Source organism: Camellia sinensis, chromosome 13, assembly GCF_055761805.1.
Source record: "Camellia sinensis isolate YWXY chromosome 13, ASM5576180v1, whole genome shotgun sequence".
Classification (NCBI taxonomy): Eukaryota; Viridiplantae; Streptophyta; class Magnoliopsida; order Ericales; family Theaceae; genus Camellia; species Camellia sinensis.
The window spans coordinates 63,056,953-63,080,903 of record NC_138973.1 but is presented as its reverse complement, the minus strand read 5'-3'; the positions used below and the strand labels follow the sequence as shown (position 1 = coordinate 63,080,903).

Sequence of the window (23,951 nt, the reverse complement as noted above, 5' to 3'; positions counted from 1 at the left end):
CCAGGGTCAATTTTTTTTTTTTTCAACGGATGGTGACCAAGATGTTCGCCCCTCTGCTAGGCTAGACAATGGAGGCTTATATTGATGATATGGTGGTTAAGAGCCAGCATCAAGCAGACCATTTGTCCGATTTGACCGAGATGTTCACTATTCTCAAAAAGCACAAGCTACGCCTGAATGCGTCTAAGTGTGCCTTCGGCGTGGGATCTGAAAAATTTTTGGGTTTCCTAGTCACGAACCGAGGTATCGAAGCAAACCCTACACAAATCCGAGCCGTGCAAGAGTTAAAACAGCCTAGCTCGGCTAAGGATGTGCAGCATCTGGCCGGAATGGCCGCCGCGCTTAACCGATTTATAAGCCGGTCATCAGATCGCTGTCGTCCTTTCTTTCAAGCCTTAAAATCAAAGTTCTCATGGGATGAGGAATGTGACCAGGCTTTGGCCGAGCGCAAGGAGTATTTGTCTTCAACGCCGTTGTTGGTCACACTGGAGCCTGGAGAAGAACTCTACCTTTATCTGGTCGTATCGCAGCATGCAGTCAGTGCGGTGTTTGTCCGGTCGGAAGGAATCAAACATCTACCCATCTTCTACGTCAGCAAAACCTTGCTACCGGCAGAGTCAAGGTACTTGCCGCTGGAAAAACTTGCGTTAGCTTTGATGATGGCTTCAAGGAAGTTGGCACACTATTTCCATGCCCGTACCATCATCGTCTTGACCGAGTTCCCTCTCAAAGCTTTGTTCGAACGGGCAGACTTCTCCGGTCGAATTCTTAAGTGGGCGGTCGAATTGGGACAGTTTGATGTGAAGTTCTAGCCGCGCACAGCCATAAAAGCCCAAACTCTGGCCGACTTCGTTGCTGAATTCTCACCTGAAACTCATCCGGTATGCCCGGTCAATATTACCGTGGCAGATGAAGAGGTGAATGCAAGCTTGATCGCAATACTACAGCTTGGTGGCATTGGCGACGCGGAACTTGTGCGCCCCGCCGAAACCCCTTCAGTTAATACGATACTACAGCCCGGTAATGCGATGACGGAGTTGGCCATCACTGACCAACCCGCTTTGTCCGACACCACATCCCGAGGAGGGAAGAAATGGTACCGCTCAGCACAGAGCCTGCGGCCGGCATAATACCGCAACCTGGCAATTCGCCTACGGACTTAGGCATTATGGATCAACTTGCTGAGTCCGGCGCCGAATCACCAAGGGAGGCTGAAGTGGAACCGCTATGCACGGGACCGGAAGCCGAACAGCCGAGCAACCGTGATCCCATCAACCTTCAAGCTTCTCAAGACCCTCAGAGTGTTGGAAGCTCTTTGTCGGAAAAATGTGGAAACTTTTTGTTGATGGAGCCTCGAACCGTCACAGTGCCGAGCTGGGTATAGTTCTGATTTTGCCAAACGGATTGACTATTGAACATTCTATCACCCTTGACTTTCCAGCATCCAACAATGAGGCCGAGTACGAGGCGCTATTGGCCGGTCTCAAGAGCGCGCTTCAGATGCAAGAGCTAATGGTTTACAATGATTCCCAGCTTATGGTGAACCAAGTTTCTGGGGTTTACGAGGCAAAAGATGACAGGATGATGAAGTACCAAGCTCTGGTAAGAGACCACATCAAGCGATTTCAGGCGATCAGGGTCCAACAGATTGGCCGAGAAGAAAACGGCCGAGCAGATGAGTTGGCCGGCCTTGCTTCTATGGTCGACAGCACATCTCCCAACCCTCTTTTGATTGAATTCCTTCCGAGGCCCAGCATTGAGGAAACCGGGCAGACAGAAGTACTCTGGGCCGAGCGAGGTCCTTCTTGGATGGACCCCATAATCCTCTTTCTCAGAGAACAGACCCTTCCAGCCGACAAGAAGGAAGCGCATAAAATGCGGGTGAAGTCCGAACGGTTTTGGCTCTCTCTATCAGGCGCTTTATACAAGAAGTCTTTCACCGGTCCCTACCTGAAATGTGTGTATCCGAGCAGCGTGGAAGCCTTCCTTTACGAAATCCACGAAGGCATCTGTGGCAGTCATATAGGGGGCAGGTCCTTGGCCTACCGAGCTATTTTGCAAGGCTATTGGTGGCCGTGCATGCCAGCCGACGCCCAGAAATATGTTCGCAAGTATGAGAAATGCCAAAATTTTGCCCACCAGATCCACTAGTCGGCCAGGGAACTTCTTCCGCTCACCAGCCCTTGGTCCTTCGTGATATGGGGGCTAGATATAGTAGGGCCGCTACCAACCGCACCAGGTAACCGGAAGTTCTTCATCGCGGCCACGGACTACTTCACCAAATGGGTTGAAGCGAAGCCTTTGGCAACAATCAAGGAGAAAGATGTGAAGCTGTTTGTCTGGCAGAACGTGGTCACGCGGTTTGGCGTCCCCAAAATTTTGATCTCTGATAACGGCACCCAGTTTGACGGTCGCCTATTCAGAGGGTTTTGTGAAGATTTAAAGATTGAATTCTACAACTCTACTCCGGCTTACCCACAGTCCAATGGTCAAGCCGAGGCTTCGAACAAGACCATTCTTGATGGACTGAAGAAGAGGCTTGAGAAAGCCAAAGGAAAATGGGCTGAGGAACTCCCCAGCGTCCTTTGGGCATACCGAACAACCCCGCGGCGATCTACCAGGGAAACTCCTTTTGCTTTGGCATATGGCATGGAGGCGGTCATCCCTTTGGAAGTTGGTATGCCCACCCTCAGAAGTGAAAGTGTTGAGCCCGAGCTGAACACTGAAGCCATTGCCTTGGAATTGGACCTAGTGGAAGAACGCCGGGAAAAGGCTCTTATCCATGTGGCCGCCTAACAACAAGAGCTTTCAAGGAAATACAACAAAACCGTGCACCCCAGACCGTTCAAAGTGGGTGATTGGGTCTTGCGGAAGGTCATGGGCAATACCCTGGTGCCAGGCGAAGGCAAACTAGGGGCAAATTGGGAAGACCCTACAAGATAACCGATCTGGCAGGCAAGGGAGCATATCACTTGGAAGACTTGGATGGTAGAGGAATACCCCGGCCATGGAATGCAGCCAACCTCAAGTTGTATTATTTCTAGCTTTTGCTCTCTTTTTTGTGCAAAGCAATTTTTTTTGCCTTACACTTCATGTAATATTCATTTTTGTCAATATATAGAAGTGACTCATCTTTGCCTTAGCATTTTTTGTTGCTTTGAGTTTTGCTAGGGATGGCAATTTCAACCCGGCCCGACGGGGACCCGACCACCCGTCCCCGATAAGAGTGATTTTTTCCCGAAAAATACCCCCGACAGGCCGGGGATGGTATTTAAAAACAAATCCCCGATGATATTCGGGCCGATGACGGTGATATATATTTCATCCCCGGCCTGGCCCCGCCCCGGTTATCTCCTGATTTATATATTATAGTTTATATATATATATATATATATATGTATGTTTGGTTTGGTTACAGTCTGTAAACAATAATATTATATATTATATATCTGTAAACTTACAGCTCCTATCTATAATATTATATTATATATATATATATATATATATATGTTTATATGTTTGTTTATTATATTATATATATGTTCATTGTTTACAGATCCATAACTCTCTCTTACAGACTCTCTCTCTCTTCTCTTCTCTTCTCTCACTCTTTTTTCTGTCTCACCCTCACCTCACTCTTCCGATCGTCCTTCTCTCTCTCTCTTTCTTCCCTCTGCCGACACGGTGTCAGCGACACCGTTGCCTCTTCCAACGCCCCTACCTCCTTCGTCGACTCGATCTGCCGACGCCATTGCCTCTGCCGTGGCCGTCATCCCTCAGTAGCTCTTCACCGCTGCAGATTTGCTCGATCTGCAGATTTGTCTCTACCGTGGCCATCTCTCTCTCAGATCTGTCTTATTCTATCAATTTTTTTTTTGTGTAGTTGATCTGTTCTCTATTGTTAATGATCTGTTGATGTTGAGATGCTGATTTTTTTTTTTTTTTTTTTTTTGATGTTGTTGATGTTGTATTTGAGCCCAAATATTCTGTTGATGTTGTTTTTTTGGCCGAGGATTTTCAGGGTCGGGGAAACCCGATCCCCGTTAGGGGGCGGGGGTGGGGGTGGGGGTGGGGGTGGGGGTGGTAGTTGGTTCCCCGTCGGGGACGGGGACAGGGACGGGGGGAAGTTCTACCATCGGGGATCGGGGACGGGAAGGGTGATCCCCGGCCCCACCCCACCCCGTTGCCATTCCTAAGTTTTGCGTATTCTCAACCGAGATGATTTACTCCGGTTGAAGGAGTTGATGTTTTGTTCAACTTAGGTACCCTCAACCGAGATGTTTACTCCGGTTGAAAGAGTTGATGTTTTGTTCAACTTAGGTACTCTCAACTGAGATGTTTATTCCAGTTGAAAGAGTTGATGTTTTGTTCAACTAAGGTATTCTCAACCGAGATGTTTACTCCGGTTGATGGAGTTGATGTTTTGTTCAACTTAGGTACTCTCAACCGAGATGTTTATTCCGGTTGAAGGAGTTGATGTTTTGTTCAACTTTGGTACTCTCAACCGAGATGTTTACACCGGTTGAAGGAGTTGATGTTTTGTTCAACTAAGGTATTCTCGACCGAGATTTTCACTTCGGTTGAAGGAGTTGATGTTTTGTTCAAATTAGTCACTCTCAACCGAGATGTTTATTCCGGTTGAAAAGTTGATGTTTTGTTCAAATTAGTCACTCTAAACCGAGATGTTTATTCCGGTTGAAAGACTTGATGTTTTGCTCAACTCTGGGTGTACTACCGAGATGATTTATTCCGGTTATATGAGTTAATTAATGAAATTTGTCTTGCCGAGATATTTTGTCCAGTTGAAGTTACTCAGCTCTAGGACCGTGCAAACACTTGGTGAAACTAGATCTTTTTCATTAATGAAAAAAGAAGTACAAAAGGAGGGGCAGAGAGCCCGGTTACATGTGCAAAGCAAAAAACAAAGAAAAAAGAAAGCTAAGCTAAGGGGGAAAGGTTGGTGAATTCATCCTCGGTTGCCTCCAAGTTGACCGTTGGAGGTTGGTCTTGGGCACCTGGCTCACTTCGGCCGGGTTGCTCCTGCTTTTGGTGGTCCTCTCCCTCAGCATCTGCCTCGGCTTCTTCTTCAAGACCTTTTTCGGCTTCAGCCTGCAACGCCCTGAAGACGTCGTTGGCATATGGAACGAGATAGATCGGTAGGAAGGCAGGCAGCGGAGTGGCAAACACGTCGGTATCAGGACCTTGACCGAGATGTTCACAGGCAGACTTCCAGCCCGCTTTGAAATAAATGTCTTGAGTTACGAAGACCTGCTTCTTGTAGTTGTCCTCGGCTTCCTTGAAGCTGGCGTTGTTGGCATCTTCGCACTCTTTCTCCCTTGACTTCTTGAGTGCATCCAGCTCGGCCTGGAGCTCATCCCTCTTTTTCTCGGCTTCGTCAAGCTGGCCGAGCAACCTGTTGTTGTCAGCATTGGCAATTTGCAGTGAAGATTTTGCTCGGTCGAGCTCGGTTTGAAGACTCTGGACTTGGCCGGCAGTATCATTCGCCTTCTGCCGCAGTCGATGGATTCGCTCCATGACCAAGTGTTGCTTCTGGATGGCCTGCAAGAAGAAAGTTTGATCAGAGAAGAAACTGTGCAAATACTTGTAAAAATTTCAGTAGAAGATTGAGATTCTTACCCTGGTCATGGACTTCACGGCGGATTTCACTAACCGGGTGTCAGGGACGTGGTCGCTGCCAACCACGTCGCTCGGCAGCAGAAGGGCTTTTGAAAGGTCGAAGGCGAGCAAGTGCTCCTTATTGCCCTTGACGGAAGCGTTAGCCGGGATGTCTTTACCATGGTGCTTTAGCTGCGGTCGCCATGATGGTGTGGGGTCGGCGGTAACGGCAGGTTGCTCGGTGGTTAGCTCGGCAACCAGCTCGGAAGATGGGTCTGCGCGAGGTCTTTTGCCAGCCCGGCGAGTCTCTTGTCTAGCCTACCCAGCGGCTGGAGATGCCAAGGCAACCACGGGGCCACTGAATTGTCCAGCAGCTTGAGAATGGGTGATGATGCTCGGTATCTCGGCCGAGGTTGCTGTGAGAAGGTTCTTGATACGACTTCGTTTTGCCATCTCTTGTTCTTCGGTCAACCAGATTAGCGGCACGTCCGGTAGAGTTGGGTCTGGAGGAGGTGTTGGAGCACGGACAAAGTCTGTAACTTTGCTCCGGCGTGGAGCTGAGTACCTGTAGGTTGGAGTGTAGCCGAGCAACTCGTTACAATCCCGGTGGCTGTAACGGAGTACGGTCCAGATGGCTTCTACGTTGGGACATTGGTAGTTGGATTGCAAGGCTTGAATTGCTGTAAAAGAAACAGGAAAAATGGTTAAGTACAGAATGTTGAAGGCAGGAAATTAACCGAGCAAATTAGCGCGGCTTACATGTGGAACCGAAGTTCTTGCTGATGAACCAGCTCGGTATGTCGGCTGTTTCATAATTGCCAGACACCCAGAAGAAGTCGTCATCATGTAAGTCCTTGTCTGGGGTGCCGGTCACTATTTTCTCTTTGCCCGGTCTTATTTTTAAATAATAGGCCAGGCCGTCGCCGGTGTGCCCAAGGGTGTATTGTCGTAGTATCTCGGTTAAACCTAAGTTTGTTCCTAGCCGGTTGTTTAGCTCGTGCACGCCATTGATTATTCGGTAAGTATTGATCGAAACTTGGGTTGGTGCTAGCCCGGTGCGGCGCAGAAATTCGGTCATCAAAGGGTTGACCAGGAAGCGGAGGCCTCCTTCAATTACTAACAGCACGGTGAAAGGGCATTGGTCTAGCCTGCCCCAAGGGGTTGTTTCCATCTCGGCGAGCTCTAAATGGACATCTGCCGGGATACCGTATTCTTCCCTAAAGGTGACCAAGGCAGCAAGTGTGTCCACAAAGAAGCGAAATTTCCCTATGTGTGACCGACTAATTTAGCTCGGCAGAGGCGGTTTGGCACAGGCTGGGAATTAATGGCTGCTCGGTCCTTGAGAGCCTTAGAATTGGCCTTTGGTCCCCTTGGACTCTGCAGGAAAACGGAGGGTAATTGTAAGTGGGAGCGCGGTTGCGCAAAACGAGCTAGACTTGAGCTCGGTCATGGATTGTGCCAGACCACCTCGGTCGTAAAGGCTAGCTAAGGAGCTCGATCGCTCAACCGAACCAGAGATTAGCCCGGTCGAGCGGCCAAGTTCTTTTTGCTACCCCGGTTTCTACTAAGGTTAGGACAAACTAAAGATTTGCTCGGTCTGTATGATTTTTGGGATCGGATGAAGATTTGGAGCCCAGTCTGCCCCAGATCTTCATTGTTCATCAGGGAAATTGAAGAACAACGAAGAAACTAAGGGGCATTGAAGGTTTTGGGTGGAGGAGGCCCTAAAACCTACGGATTTGGTGCTATAAAGAAAAAAATATGAAATGAAAATAGTAATAACAAGGGCTAGGGGACTTACCAATGAAAGGCAGAGGCTCCTTCTTCGAACTGAGTTCAGGGATGGCGAGAGAGAAAGGGCAAGAGCTTAGAGACGCTTGAAACGGAGGAATGTCAGTAAGAATGAATCAAAGGGGGAGGGAGCATGTTTATTGAGGAAGAAAAACCACCCAAATTTGAATTTCAGGGGACGGCTGGGTTGGCTGCTCGAGGACCAATGGGAGATTGACACGTGACCCCATTAATGGCAGCGTCAGAGTTGAAGAGACAGGAAGGTCAGACGAAGCGTCGACCGAGCAAGACAAGGAACCGAGCACGGAAATTAGCCCGGTTTGCCTATTGCAAATTATGAACCGAGGAAGAGTTTATCCAGGTCGGAACAGGTAATCCCGGTCACGCTGGCGCGGACAGAATTAAGGGGCAATTGAGAGGGAAAAATATGGTCTGTATTGGGCCATGGTAATACCAAGCAAATTGTGGGCCGAACACATTTGGGCCATGGTATCCCGGGTCCACCCAGAAGTGATTTTTGCTCGGCAATGGCAAGGGCATGTGGAACCGAGCTACTTCACCTTGTCGGCACGGAGGCCGATCAAGTAAAGGTTCCACGGTTTATGCGTTGAACGATTGGAAAGCACACATCCATAGCTCAGCGTGAAGGCTCATGCCTGAAGCTCGGCAGGAAGGACTTTGGTTGACCGGTATGACTAATCTCAAGCTTGGCTTCGCCGGAATGCAGTCGAGCATAGCTGGAAAGGAGCTTGGTTGTTGGGGGCACCTGGGTATGAATCGCAGCATGGCCATTGACAGCCGAGATGCTACAACCCGGCTGCCGAGCTCCCAATACAGTGGGCTGGCAGTTGGGTTAGGTGATGTTCAGCAAGATTTGTGCTGACAGATGGGATAGCAGCACCACGTGTCAAGAGACGAATGTGAGTAAATTTGGAGCGCAGAAGGTATATAAGCAAGTTTGCGCCCCCCATGCTGGGGCAGATGAACATTTGGTAAGAAAAACACTTACACTCAACTCTCTCCTGACTCTCTCTATCCTCAGGTGTGTGCTAACTTGATTGTCGGAGGGGTTTTCCGGCCACACACCGTCGGGTAACTCACTGCTGTTGTGCACGCAGGTGATCGGACAGAAACGGAGCTTGGAAGAAAGGAATACGGGCTTGCCTGAATATTTGCTCCCCGTACAATAATTAAAAGGTTAAAAAGCCAATCCACATCCTAAACAATCCATATAAAATCTAAATTTGAGTGTTATTCACTTTAAATAATTAATGTCAAATCTATGCATTTCAAAATCCACATTCATCCAAGCCAATCACGAACTAATCTGGCAAAATCTGATTAATAAGTGTAGGGTTGGGGTTTATCATCGTAAAAATAGAAACAGATTAAAGAGAAGAAATTTGTGTGTACCCGTGACTGAGGATGAGAGAGAGAAGGCATACATGAACTGGTGTGTTCCTTCGTTGCCCGGCGTTGAAGCTTCCAGATCGATCGGGTTTGAGGAATGACCACTGCCCAGTGACCCGCCTAATTAGCCCAACCCAACTCAATAGTTTCAGGTCATGGTGTTGGGATGGGTACAATTTTTAGTCCATTTATTTTTGGATTAAGGTTGTAACCCGGCATTTTAATTTTTTTTTAAATTAATTTTAATTTTTATATTTAATTTGAACATTTATTGAATGGCCTAATATCATTTATAAATATATTTTTATGAGACTCAGACACTCAAAAATAATAATAATAACTCATATTTTGAGTAAAGGAGAAGTTTGATGGGTCCATCTTTTCTCTCTATACACCCATCATCTTTTATATATTTTTATTATGATTTTATTGGGATTTATTTATTTAAGCAATTTTTTGAATTTTTATAAAAAAAAATATACGAAAAAAAGTAAGATATGATGTGACAACTTATAATAAATAATCAAATAAATGCACTTATTTAATATATGGAAAATGAGTGGGAGCTCCCACTAATGATGTGGCAGTAGGCCCCACCATGAATGATTTGATATTTTGGTCTTGGTGTTGTATTTTTTTTCTTTTTTTATTGAGTGTCATGTCATTAGTGATTTTTTTAGAAGTCTAAAATTAGTGGTCTGTATCATTGTTGGTAATATATTGTCAAACAATCTCTTAACTATACCACCCATTCGCTCCCTTATCTTGCTACTCATTTTTTTTTTTTTTAACATCTATCTCATGCGGTGCTAATCTATACTTGAAAGTCTTCCATCTCACAAATAAACAAAAATAAGACCCAAAATAAAAGAAAGAGTGAACTTTCTTTTTTTTCGTTTTTTTTTTTTTGGGTACTACTATCCAAAGACTTCATTAGAAAAATCAGGTAGCACCCATGAGATTTCTCCACTCTCTTTTTTTTTAATATCTTGTAATAGTGGTCACACTTTGTGGTTGCACTCTCAGCATCCCTTTCCCCTAATGATGTTGTTTGGTAGATGTGGGTAGAGCCTGCCCTCTCCTCTAAAGCACAAAAGCAAGCGTTATTATTTATCCTACATACATCATATGACATATACTCGCTCACAATGGAGCCCAAACAGCTTAATCTCTAATGGTATGCACACATAGGAAAAGAACTACAAAAAATTAAATAAATAAAAATTATGCAACTTTTCTTTGATTTACAATATGACATAAATATATATAGGTTGTGATGGTAATGATGGGAAAGTGAAGCATCAACAGACGAGAGATGTCATGGTTTTTATGAAACAATAAGGTTTTGTTTGGTAATGGCCCCCCAATTGAATTCAAATAAACCCACAAGTACCCAATTGATATTCAACCTTCCACTTAGCAATCAATCTATCTTTTAAGGGGCCAAAATGAGGCCACCATCATCAGCAAATGGAGAATCTTGTTGTAGGGTCTCCTCCTTTATCACACTCCCCTGTTTTTTTTCACACTTCCCTTAACTAAGCATTAGGCTTAGTTTGGATAACCTACGAATGTCAAAAAATCAAAAAATTATTAAAAAAGTCAAAAAGTTCATACTATTTGGGGAAGCTTGTGAGGGAAGCCTAGAGGACAAAATTATTATTTTGGCCCTTTGAATTCAATTACCCAAAAGTCAAAAAGTTAAAAGTTAAAAAGTCAACAAGGGTAGAATGGTCATTTTGATTTCATTACAATATTTTATTACACATTTTTTCTTAAAAAGTTAAAAAGTTATCTTAAACATATATCTTTTTTTTTTCTATTTTTTTAACTAAAAGTCAAAAAATAAACTTATATGGCACATTCCAAACAACCCTATACCCTAGGCTTTTGGAAGTCCCTAGGAATGTAAAATATTCAATTATGTATTTTTCAATGTTAATCTAGTGAACAAGATGCATTTTTATTAGACGTCATACCTAGATTCGAATCTTCTTCTTTTTTTCTTTTTTTGTTTTGTTTTGTTTTGTTTTGTTACAGGAAAATCCTCCCACCCTCCCGCAGGTCCAAGGCAGCGCTCCATGAGGAGATCACTAGGATGTCCTGTTGTCCATTCCAAGTAAGAGACTATAACCTAGAAGCTTGTCCCGACCTCCCAAGACAAGTTTCGATTAAGCAGGACTCGCACAGCGGGGGAGTATTAAACCCACACCAAGTAGCTGATTAGGCATCCTTAAGATCCAACCTCTTAACCAACAGTGCTTCGCCCAAGAGATTGGCCCAAGGAGGGAATTGAACTTATGACCTTGGGGCTTAAACCCCAAGGCCTTACCACAATGCCACAATCCCTTGGGTTAAAAAAGGCAAAGTTTAAATTCGAATCTTAACGCTGTGTTATGTAGTTTTTCATTTCTCTATTTTTCTCTTACAAATTATAATATTAAAAAAAGGCATGTTAGTTAAATTTCTTTCTCCATTCATGCGTATATGTAATTTTTTTTTAAGATAAAAAAATTTGCTATACTTGTGGGGGGCATAAAGAAAAATATGTTTATTTACAAGCTTCCGTTTGACATTTAACATGTCAAATATGTTTGACATTTTCAAATCTATATATTAATAAAAGTCAAATTGTTTTATTTTTTTATATTTTTCAAAACCAAACAATCCTTAATAAAAGTCCATTCAAGAAAATAAAAAACTATTTTTTTAAAAAAAAATCTCTGAAATAATCTTTTTTAAACAATTAGGTACGATTAGGTTTTCAAACGATTTAGGCTTAGGCTATGTTTGAGGACAAACTAAATTAGTCAAAAAAATCAAAAGTCAATAGAAAAAGTCAATCTATTCTCTTTATTTTTTTGTTATATTTTCGTAAAAAGTAAAAAAATTACTAAAATAACCAATTTCCAAACGAACCCTTATAGTCTTAGATGATTTGTACATGCTTCATTTATTGAAATTTTATAAGAAAAAAAATGTACAACAATTTTAAGTGTGATTAACTAGCACCACTGAGAAGTATTGTTTAATGGCATATCAGGATAAGAGACGACATTATTAATGGAACTATTAGTTAAAGTGCAATTTTCTGACAAAACCCTGCTGGAATACATTTGTTTTTTATTGAGAAGATCCTCATATAATGATGATAAAGTGACTAGTCATTACAGACAAACATGGAGTGTCTCCTTATTCTTATATTGTATTTATGCTTAATTAAATTAAAATTAATGAGCTAAGAGTAGCATCTTCTCATCGTCATGTGTTACAAACAAGTGGACACAATATAATGTCATAATTCTCGGAATGTTTTTTACTCTTAAGCACTTCACAGTGACTTCTTTTGTCACCCCATAATGCCATACTTGAATGATAATTCAAGCCAGAAAACTTTTGTACTTAAAGTATGGTATAATATATAATAGTGACAATTATCGATAATCCTTGATGTTTAAGAAAATACATTTCTTGAGTATGTGTTGCTCCAAGAACCGATTTTTTTGATTGGATGTTCAAATTTGGGATTTGTTCTCCCTGATCGGAATTTGGTTCACGATTTGGGTGGATATTTGTTTTGGTTTTCTGCTGGTTTTGGTTCTTTTGTTTTCTTGTTCTTGTTGTTGTTTTGATTGGTTTCTCGCCAATCTGAGGTCTTGTGCTTGCACATTATTTGACTTTCTTTTCGGTATCAATCTAGTTGGGATTGGAAAGTTATGTTTGAAGCATTTGCCTCTACTTTATTAATGTATTTTCTCAATGTTTTATCCCTACATTAATTTTCATTAATAAAGTTTTATTTTATTGGTCAAAATCTAAAGAGTGGTGTTATACATAAATGCCCATCGTATTTAGCGGTAAGAAAATAAGATAAAAGATTTGTTTATGTCAACCATCTTGCCGGCTGGATTGGAAAGAGGAAGGAAGTCGTGCTGCTCATGCAAGGGGAAAAATAGATGCTTATGTTATATTAAAGAGACAGGATAGCAACTTTTGCAATTCATGTTCTGCCCTTTTATATAGACTGTCTCTCTCATCTGGCTTCCAAGAGGTTTAACATAGTTTAATTTGTTGCCAACAATGTTTAGATATAATTGTGATGCAAAACGGCATTGTCGTGCTTCATTGATTTGAATATTTGTCAGAACTTTTGGGTGTGGATCATTTGCAGTCGACATTGTGACAATGTGATGTAGATGGAGTAACTTCAAAAATTTGAAACACTTGAATTGAAGATTAACAGAATGGTAAATAAAAATTCGGTCTAATATTTGTGAATTAACTTCAAAAAAATCGTATTCTATTGAAAACAGCTCAAAAATTTTATTAAAACTCACATCTATGTGGCGACCGTGGTAGATTTCGAGCAAATTCCTTCATTTAGGTTTCATTTACGACAGTTTTACTATTTTTAAAAACTTTTGTTTTAGTTGTAATTTTGTCTACGAATTTCTATCTTCAATTGTTTCCTATTGATAAAGTGTCTTGCTATGAAATTGTTGTATTTTTTTATTTTGAGTTATTTTAGAAGCTCTTTATCCTAAATAGGGTAAATTATAAATACTTCCCCTGATATTTAATTAAAATATAAATCGCTCTCTGTAATTTTGAAAATTACATTTCACCCCAAAGGTTTCTAATTTCATAACAAATAGTCTCTTTTATTAATAAATCATCAAGTCAATTAACAGTTTTTAACGATATTAGAAATATGTTTCAATTAATAATTTAGATAATTTCATTATTATATTGGAGAGCAATTATAAATTTTATTTTTTTTAATTAATTCTATTAAAGAAAAAAAAAATTAACAATGGGATATTTGTAATTTTTCAAATCACAGGAGGCAATCTGTACTTTAAACAAATATTAGGAGGTATATTTGTAATTTATCATTTTAAATAAGTTAGTAATTAAATAGGGTCAAAATAACTAGCGCACATCCCAAATCGGGCCAAGCTCCCCAACGGACAGAATCATTCACCCACTCTAAGATAGAGAAAATAGAAGCCTGGTACTATAACCCAATTGGCTACTCTGAAGTAGGCCCAACTTAATTCTCAAACTAGAGTGGTCTACTTAGACTAATTACCAAAGAGTTTATCTATCTTGTTCTTACTATTAGAATGGTTTTTCACTTTATGAACCATTCATCAGCTGCCTAAATTTTTTGTCAAAGGCTTTTAGGTAGTTAGTTTCTCTCTTTTGTCCTCATAAACTGGATGAGTCATGTTTCCACGTATCATTTACTTGCTTCATCCTTACTTTTGATTTAGGGAAAAGTTAAGGATCATGAAAATTTTGTCATGAAAATGATCATGAAAAATTTATGATCCTTGAATTACCTTGATTAGTGTGTGGTGCTTTATTCTAAGTGTAATTCAATGGTCACAAAGCTTTCATGATTATTTTCATGACAAAATTTTCATGATACCTAACATTGCTGTTTGATTTAACTATACAAAAGAAAGAGTCCTACAGTTGCCTTGCAATATCTATATAATACTTAACACACTTGCAAAACCACAACAAAACAAATATGTTCTTCTTATTGATTTTGACATAAATACATTTATATACAAAAGATTTCACATTCACAAGGCCCATCTAACATTTTCGTAGGTCCAAATGTGCCTCTCTACCTTTTACATATACTGAGTACAACAACATTTTCTAAGGAGACCAAGTTCTATATGACCTTTAATTGATTTGATGAGTTTGGTGGCTTCATATACTTTTGATTTGGTTGGTGAGAAACCTCTCTATAACAAACAAGGTTTCATTTCGACCCACCAAGGATATTCTGTAACATTTGTTGACAAAATCAAACAGAACTAAGAAATTGAGAATCTAAAATTGGGCCAGACATGATACTTTGTAGCATGCGCACTAGTAAAAGCTTAAATACTTTTGTTTCCTCTCATTCCACCATGGTTTCATATATTAATTAGGATAAGGCTTCCTCCTCTAGTCCATTCATTAGGCTCTAGTGTCCAATTGAGGAGACTGTGGGTGGACCTATCTCGAACCCATTTCAGAGTACTGATATCTGATTAAATAGATATCGATATCTGATCAAGTTAAATGAAGGGTTCAGAAATAAGTGCAGAGTGAAGTAAACCTACAATCTCCTTAATTGGGCGCTCGAGTCCAATTAATGGACGAGGGAGGCCTCTTTCCCATTAATCATTGCTTATTGCCCATCTCTAACGTGTTTAACGTTTTGATGACTTCAACATCACTGAAGCAATCAATACCAAAATCATGAATACCAAAGTCCTGGCAGTCCAATAGCCACGCACAATCTTCATCCCAAGATGGCAGCCCAATATTATTGTCGTTGAAGCTTAGTCCATCACTTGGAAACTCCCATGATCCATCAACTAGAGGAATACTTTCATTCCCCCACAAGAAACTACTCATCAACGGGTCATCGCCTGAACAGTTCTCAGTCAGAGGCGAGCACGATGAGTTCTCCTCCGAGTTGGGGATTCCATTGTCAGTTTTCTGTGATTGCAAATGATTGTTTTTAGATTCTGGCGAATGATCCGCGCGCGATGATGATGATGTTGATGATGCTTCGGTTGGCTTCGATTCTTCGTTGAGGGGTTCATGGGTGACAGGATCAATTCCCATCTTGAGAAGCTTTTTCTTGATGTGGGTGTTCCAGTGATTCTTGATTTCATTATCAGTCCTTCCAGGCAATCTTGCTGCAATTTTGGACCACCTGATAAAATAACAAAGAATATATTAGAATTATATAGCCAACCCATTAGCACAAGAAATTTATTTATTTATTTATTGCTAATGATGCACTTAGTATATTATAATATTATGGTTGATTGCAAAGATAAATTCAACCCTTGAATCTTAAGCTAAGAATTTGCTTGACTGAATTATTTAAAGAATACATTTGTTGAGAGCGCCATTCCAACAAGCCTCTATACTATTCGGTTTGAATCAATAAACAATGATGAGTGGCATTAAGCTAAACTTGAAGCTAGTTTAAAAAATGTTACTTTATTAGCTTTCATTTAAGCTACCGGCCGCTGGACTTAATGTATTTTCAATAATATGATACGATGTGAATTTTAAAACATAAAAATTTCAAGATAAAATTATGAGTATGAAAATGCATTAGAAACAGGAGATAGAATCCAATGCCTTAGCAACCAAACCCGTCATTAATGAACTGACAAGATGTTTGACCTTGCATTAGTTAATTGTGTTGTCAAAACATATAATTATATATTGTAACAAAAAATTTATCAAGATAGACACAAAATTTATATAAATATTGACAAATATTTTGGTTTAAAAATAAGAAAATGAAGAGAGACTAGCATATTTCATGTTTCAATGACTTCGGCATAAAACATGTTAAGTAGAAATATCACACCATATACGATACATTTTAAGTTGTGTTTAAATATTAAATTTTTTAATGAATTATTTTTTTTCTTTTAAAATTTTAAAATCTAAACACAACGTGAAATAATTATTTTGCTATGCAAAACCATAATCGAATTGTTAACGCATGAGATGCACTAACAAACAACGGAATGTAGGATGATCTTAAAAAATTTAATCACTGAAAAATTTAATCACTGAAATCACGGACACTTTTATAAATTTTAACAAAGAGTCAGTAATTTCAGAGATCAAATATTTCGATGATTATAACCGTGCTGCTCAAGAAATAATTCAGGAGAGAGAAAAAGATAGAACCTATTGCCAAGACGAGCATGGAGATCAATGACTAATTGCTCCTCAGCTTCATTGAGAAGACCTCTCTTCAAGTCGGGGCGAAGATAGTTGGTCCACCGGAGTCTACAGCTCTTCCCACAGCGACGAAGTCCGGCAAGTTTGGGCACAGCACGCCAACAACATTGGCCATTAGTCAGAATGAAGTTGATCAGCTTCTTGTCCTCCTCGGCCGTCCACGGCCCCTTCTTCACCCCTAGCTTATCACAGCAAGGTTGTCTTCCCATCACTAGCACCACCACCACTACCAACACAACTCTCTCTCTCTCTCTCTCTCTCTCTCTCTCTCTCTCTCTCTCTCTCTCTCTCTCTCTGTGTCCTCCAATGCTATAATTTCTAAAGATAAAAGCCCCACACCCACCTTTATATACCCACCAACCAACCTTTTCGCAATGCTCCCACCTTTCTCCGCCTGCAATATATAAAGGGCTTAATTACATTTTCAGTGTCCAAAATATTATTTGTGTCATTTTCACCTTTAATATTTAAATTGTATTAATTTTATTTTTAATATTTAAAAATATTTTAATTTGATTGTCTAATTTAACTCAGTTAGTAGATGTGGTTAAAGTTTAAAGTAAATATGGAAATTTATTTTTAAAAAATTACACTTTTAGTTCTAAAATATGTGATATGGTAGAAACTCACTTAAAAAATTAAGTAATTAAAAAAGTCTAACTTTTCAAATTGAGCGATGTGGTCATCTATTAAAATATTTAAAGTAACTCTCTCTCTCATGTTGTTTTTAATTATTAGCCAATTATTTCTTTTGCATATCGCTAAATCTTGAAATGAGTTTAAATTGTGAACTTGTATATCATTTTTCAAATATATATATATATATATATATGCGATCTATATCATCTTAATCTCTGAAAATTACACATTTACCTCTTATTTTAACAATTTTTGTTGGTTGGAATCAAATTTAAACATTTTTATCACATTTTGTTAGAAACTAAATTGATATAATTTAAATATTGAGAAGCAAAACAACACAAATTTCATATTTTTTGGATTAAAAATGTGGAGAGAGAGAGTGGAGAGTGTGATTCCATGGCCCACCCATTGGTTAGTGACAGGTACAGATGAACTACAATCTCCTGTTATGGTGTTATCAACTCCACAAGGTGGTGAAAGTGAATTTGTTTGGGTGACCCAACGACAAAGCTACATCTAAGCATCCCAAAAATTTTCTTCCCATTTTCCTACACAATCCCACTCTCCCCCTGATTGCACTCTTACTCCACCATTCCATCACCTATTTCGTCATCACCACGTTTACGTGTCCTTATTACACTACTACTTGTATATGATCTTCTGTGGTTCTTGATCATCATGGGTCTTTGTTTTGATCTAACCACCTCAACCGTTCGATCTGAGGAAAACCCACACTACATCTCTCTCTCCATTATAAAACAATATTCATCACCATCATCATTATTGTGAGTACTCCAGCTGGTTATGCATTTCAAATTTGTGGGATGGATAGTCTGATGAACGATGATTTTGTTTGCTATACGATTGGTTACCCAGAAAATTTCAAAAAGAAAAACTTGTACTTGATGCTACATTTTTATTTTATTTTTTTTCTGAAATAAAGAAATGGGAAGAACCATTTCGATGAAATTCCATGGGTAAATGATTGATGATGATCATCATTAAAATATGTTGAAGGGGGGTTGGGTTGCGGTTTGATGATCTTATTCGTTAATTTTTAAGTTTTGTGTGTAAATTATTTATTATATAAAAATAAGAAATTAGATTGATTTAATAAGTGTAATTACATATAATTTTATCATACTTTTCTTGCAAAGGCAAATTCTTTGGTCTTTTATTAAGATAAATATGATAAATCATATAATTAAAATTGTTAAATTAATTTAATTTATTTAATACACACAAAAATTATAAAATAAACAATCAAATCAGTGGAACTAGCCCACAAGTTAAAATTGGACCGTCCAATTTTATGAACCGGAGACTAGCCTTCCTATGTTAAAAACTTTCAACTTGGAAATTAAAAATTAAAAGAGGAATGGGATTGGTGTTGTCTCAATATGTATGTTTGATAATCTAATTTATTCATTTTGTAAGTTTTTGTGTGTGTATCAATTATATAAAAATTATATTGATTTGATAATCGTAACCAGATGATTTCATTACTCTTTTTTTCCCTTTACTTTTTTTTTTTTTTTTTTTGTTAATATCTAGATGTTCGGACTAACTTATGCACATCTTGACTAATCTCGGAACCTTAAAGTGAACGACCGGCAAACCTCTAATGGTCTCAAGATTTGGGATGATTGGCTTTCGTAAGATTTGAACCTTTGACCTCTGTTATCCTTTAGTTGCCTTCTCCTCCCACTAAGCCAAATCCCCTGAGGTTCATCACATTTCTCTTTAAAAAAATTAAACGGTGTTATTTTTAAATTTTAGTTATCGTCTATTTTTTTTAAAACAAATATAATAAAATAATTTAATTATAATTATTGAAATCAATATGACCTTTTATGGATAATACATATACAGTAACTTATAAAATAAACAAATTATACCATCAAAAATAGGATACATGGCCGTATGCATCTGAATAACACAATCCAGCCCACATGTTAGACAAGGGAGAATCTTGCTTTTAAAAAAAATAAAAAATAAAAAAATAAATAGTGAGGTCGGTACCAAATTTTATTAGTATAAAAACCACCTATATCACCCTAAGGCCTTGTTTGGAGAAAAAGATTTTTAGTTAAAAATTTATTATAAATTGTCAAATCATTTTCTATTTTTTTTCATGTCTTTCCATAAAAATTTAAGAACTTACTTAAAAAAAGTCAATTATCAAACCAGCCCAAATTTAAATTTCAAAAATATTTGGGAGTTTTTGGCTACCAAAAAAAATTTAGTCCCCAAAAGTGTCAGAATTGGCTACCAAAAATAATATTAGTCGGCAAAAGTCAACTTTTTAGCTACTAGTGTTTTTTAGTAGGGGAATGTTGATTATTGGCGACTAAAAAAAATTTAATAGCTAAAAATATTACAATTAGCGACTACAAAAATTTTTAGTAGCTAAACATATCACAATTGGCGACTAAAAAAAATTTTAGTAGCCATAGGGCTACTTTTAGCTACTAAATTGTTTAGTAGCCAAAAGAATTTTAAAAATTTGTTTTTTATCTTTTGGCGATAGTTTATTTCAGCGACGAAAAACAATTTTGGTCGCCGTAGGTACAGATTTGGCTACTAAAACGCTTTAGTCGGCGATTGGAAAATAAAAATATATTATTTACCTTTGGCAACTAAAATTTTAGTCGCCAATAGTTTATTTTCAGCGACGAAAAATATTTTAGTCGCCAAAGAACTAAAATATTTTGAGGGAAAATTTCAATTTTGGTGGGATTTATGAAATTAATTACCGACTAAAATGTTTAGTCGCTAAATTATTACTTTCAGCGACTAAAATAACATTTGGTCACTGTTGGTTATCGTTTTGGCTACTGAAATAAAATTTAGTCGGCATTTGTCCTTAATTACCCCTACGCAACCCTCTCCTATTTCACTCTCTCATCATCGATCTTCTCTCTCTCTCTCTCTCTCTCTCTCTCTCTCTCTCTCTCTCTCTCTCTCTCTCACTCCATCGCAGGCAACCCTCCTACCGGCCACCACTGTCGCACACGAGCACCCACCTCTTCACCCGCGACGATACGACCACCTCCTCACCGGTGACGGTAGGACCACCTCCTCACCGGCAACGGTACAACCCATCTCCTCAAGAGCAGCGCTTTTTCTCTCTATTTCTCGCTTGCAGCAACCATTGGAGCACACCCTGGTATTTCCCCTTCTTCTTCCCCTTCCTCCCTCTCGCTCTCAACCATTGGAGCACGCCCTGTTAAATCCAATTCATTCTTCTATTAAACCCAAATTGCTTTTACAAACCTGAGCCCTTTCCTTTTTCTTGTGTTTTCTTGTTAGATTAGGGGATTGGTGGATCGACTTCTGAATTCTCAGGTACCCATCTGTTAATTTTCTTGATTTAAAAAACAAAATTATTCTGGGTATGCTTGTTTTGATGATCTGAATTCCCAAGCTAATGCAGTGTCTCATTACTGTTAAAGTTTCCCAAATCCTTTATGTGTTGAAGCCAATAAAATATGTAGGCATTGAAGTTTGGCAAGTAAGACTCTCGACTCTCTATACTGAATGGTTGTTGCTTCTCATCTCATGTTTAACTATCTTTACCAAACAGATGGAGGATCTGATGATGTTAATCAAGTCTTCCCCCTTTGCGGAAGTTCAAAGCATTATTATATACTGCAAATTTCAGGTAACCCCATGAGTTGTTCTTTCCATATAGTGTATACCATGGCCTTAAATAGTTAAATCCTTTGCTTAAAATGATTTTTTTGACAATACAGAATTCAATTGGATGAATTTTTATACTTATTTACATTGCAATTTTGACTGCCTGGCTTTTGATTGAATTATTTATTTTGCAGTATGAAACTAATTTGATAAGCAAATATTCAAGCAATGGTTAGCCTCTCATATACTTTCTTGATTCAGTTGAATCATACATGGTTTCTTACATATGAAACTATTTTTATTCTTTACTGTAACTTATTTGAACTTGTCAAAAAAATAATAATAATAATAAATAAAGAGTTACCACAGTCGTATACCCTCAAAGGATCGAAGTCGTATTCAGGAATCATTTTGTTCCAACAAGATAAGAATGGTAAAAATTGTTCTGGTTCACTTTGGTTTTGAAACTTATTTTCATTTCTAATTATTGTATACGTCCTCGAATGCCCCGGGAGGACGAGTCGCCCCCGTTCTGTTCATATAGGGCTCGCTACAGTTCGGACTCTCAAATTATCACGGTTCTTAATCTGAACCAAAGAGTCCAAATCTGACAAATCGTTTTGAGAAAACAAATTTTGAGGAAAGAAGTGCCAAACATGGACTGCTTTGCCAAATACAAAGTCGCCACCTAAATATTTTTTATGGGGGAATTTAGGAAACCCTGACTCGGTGCCAAAGGCCACGTGTCCGTCATCACCAAAATTGCCTCGGCTCGGGAGCTTGGGTACGATTGGGGAAGGTCAGCTATGAGCACCCCCTCTCGCCCGATCAGAAGATCGGTCTCTACTAACCGTGATATCCGTTTTTGAAAATGTTATGTGTTCTTATTCTGGTTATTAACCTAAAACTACTATGTTATGCGCACAGCAAACAAGTATAGACCAAATTGCCTAAATTGGAACAAAACATTTCATACTTGTTTTGAAAATGGTTTGCTACTCGCAAGTAGGGTGAAATGCAGGCTTTGCCACCCTCAAGTGGGCTTTAAAAAAGATGGTTTTGCCACTATCAAGTGGGCTTAAAACTCACAGTTTTAATGCATTATCCCAATTTAGTTAATTCAACCTCCATCCACAGGCATTCAAGCAGTTATATCACATAAGCAGCTAGCCTCATGGTAATCATGCTATTGTGGCAACACTTACACGCATGCGGTATGCTAAAGCATAAATGCTTACCTAGTACTCCGAGCCAAAACAAAAACTAGTTAGTAATCAATGCATGATCCTAGCTCATGTTAAAATGGCTAATACAACGCATACAGAATGTCACTAGAGTAGTCTCGACTAGTCTATAAATGACATGTGAAAATGCACAAGTAGCATGTATTCAAGTTAGATTTGAAATACTTACGCAGTTAGTATGATGCACCGAGCCTGATGCATGCAAGACTAATGAATGATGCACGCATGCATAGCATAAGGTATGCTAAAGTAAATATGTCCTAATACTAACCATCAAAGCAGGTAAGTAAAAGGGAGAAAGAAGTAGGGGTTGGAGGACATGCACACACGCACCCACGCTTATTACAAATTCACCCTCGCTCGGAGGGACCAAAAGAATAATACAAATTAATTAAGCAAATTAACTAAGCTAAGAAAGCAGTAAAGGCCTCGGGAAGAGGATCCAATGCGCGCGTGCTCGGGTTTGCTCGGAAATCCAACGCCATGCACAAGTTTGCCTCTGTTTTGACTGTTCTGCTTCTCTGAAAATTGCACAACTCCCAAGGTTGCTTCTCTGAATATTGTGGAACACCACCGGCTGAGTGGGATCATCACCGGCCTTTTTGAAGTGGTCATCGACCATCCATTGAGCTCTCGGCCAAATATATTTGGTCGGTCGACAGTATATATGGCCAGCCGGCCAAAACTTCCTGCAGAAACCTGTTCGACAACAGCAGAGAGTAGGCAAGACATGGCAATGTATTTCAAGCAAATGTATGCACCAACATATCCCCTATCATGTTTATGACTCAAAGGGACACGATTCTCGATTCTCGGACCATCAATCGCGCATTTCAATGCATAATGGCCCAAGAAACCAAGTATGCACTTTGGTTTTAAATGAACTGCAATGCAAATAAGCAAACAAAGAGGCTTTCAACCCCTATCATGGCTTGATCAAGAGGTGAAAGATGCATGCAAATGCGATGCAACCTAAGTATGTTAACTAGGCATGCAACATGAGCATATGGGAAGCATGCAAGGCATATAACAAGCATGCAAGTTAAATGAGCATACAAGGCACAATGTCAACACACAAGCATGCAAAACATATGGCATGTTAAGCAACCAAAACAATAAGGAGAATACGTGTCAAATGCAACATTATTTCAACATGCAATAACATGTCATAAGCTAAGCATGCAACAACATACCAAATGGTGGACTTAAACTAAATTAGGCAGCCCTTAAACAAGCCTAAAACAGTGGCCAATGCTATGGAAATGATAACCAATACACACACACACATGCAAGCAAATGGGCTAACACTTGAACATCAAATAAGCAACCTTTAAGCACACTTAAAGGAAGACAAACATGGGCATATGGCATGTATCATAAGCTCTGAAATTGCATGAAAGAGAGGTGCCAAACCAAGTAATCAAAACAAGCAAAGCATGCAATAATGGTCCAAGTACTTAAGGCAAGCTAAGGAGGTATTGAACTACCCTTAGCATAACCAAACATGGCATGAATTAAATGATCAAAACAGAGTTTTAACATATTAAAACAAAGCCTAAAGATCACTTAGATGGCATCTAAATGACTTAAATTCAAGGGCATGCACAATGACCAAACATGGAGCACAAGGCACAATCTCATAAGGCATCAAAGAGGCATCAAAGGCAAGCATACAAGCATGTTATAAGGACTAAAATAACATGGTAAGTGGTTTCAAACCACTAAAACAATGCAAGTAATGCATGCTAGAGAGGCCAAAGCTTAAGGCATTCAAGAGGGATTGCATGGTAGCTATACAAAGCAAGACATGAATGAATCAAATGA

General features: G+C 39.3%; 1 protein-coding gene across 1 annotated transcript; it reads right to left on the bottom strand.

The window, feature by feature from the left end:
* Positions 1–14,347: 14,347 nt before the first annotated feature.
* LOC114320905 (MYB-like transcription factor ODO1) lies at positions 14,348–16,914 on the bottom strand. Its single transcript, XM_028267994.2, has 2 exons — positions 16,546–16,914; positions 14,348–15,544 (listed from the first exon to the last, which is right to left on the bottom strand). The coding sequence occupies exons 1-2, from the start codon at positions 16,806–16,808 to the stop codon at positions 15,004–15,006; spliced, it is 804 nt and encodes a 267-aa protein (XP_028123795.1). The 5' UTR covers positions 16,809–16,914; the 3' UTR covers positions 14,348–15,003.
* Between the last annotated feature and the right edge of the window lie 7,037 nt (positions 16,915–23,951).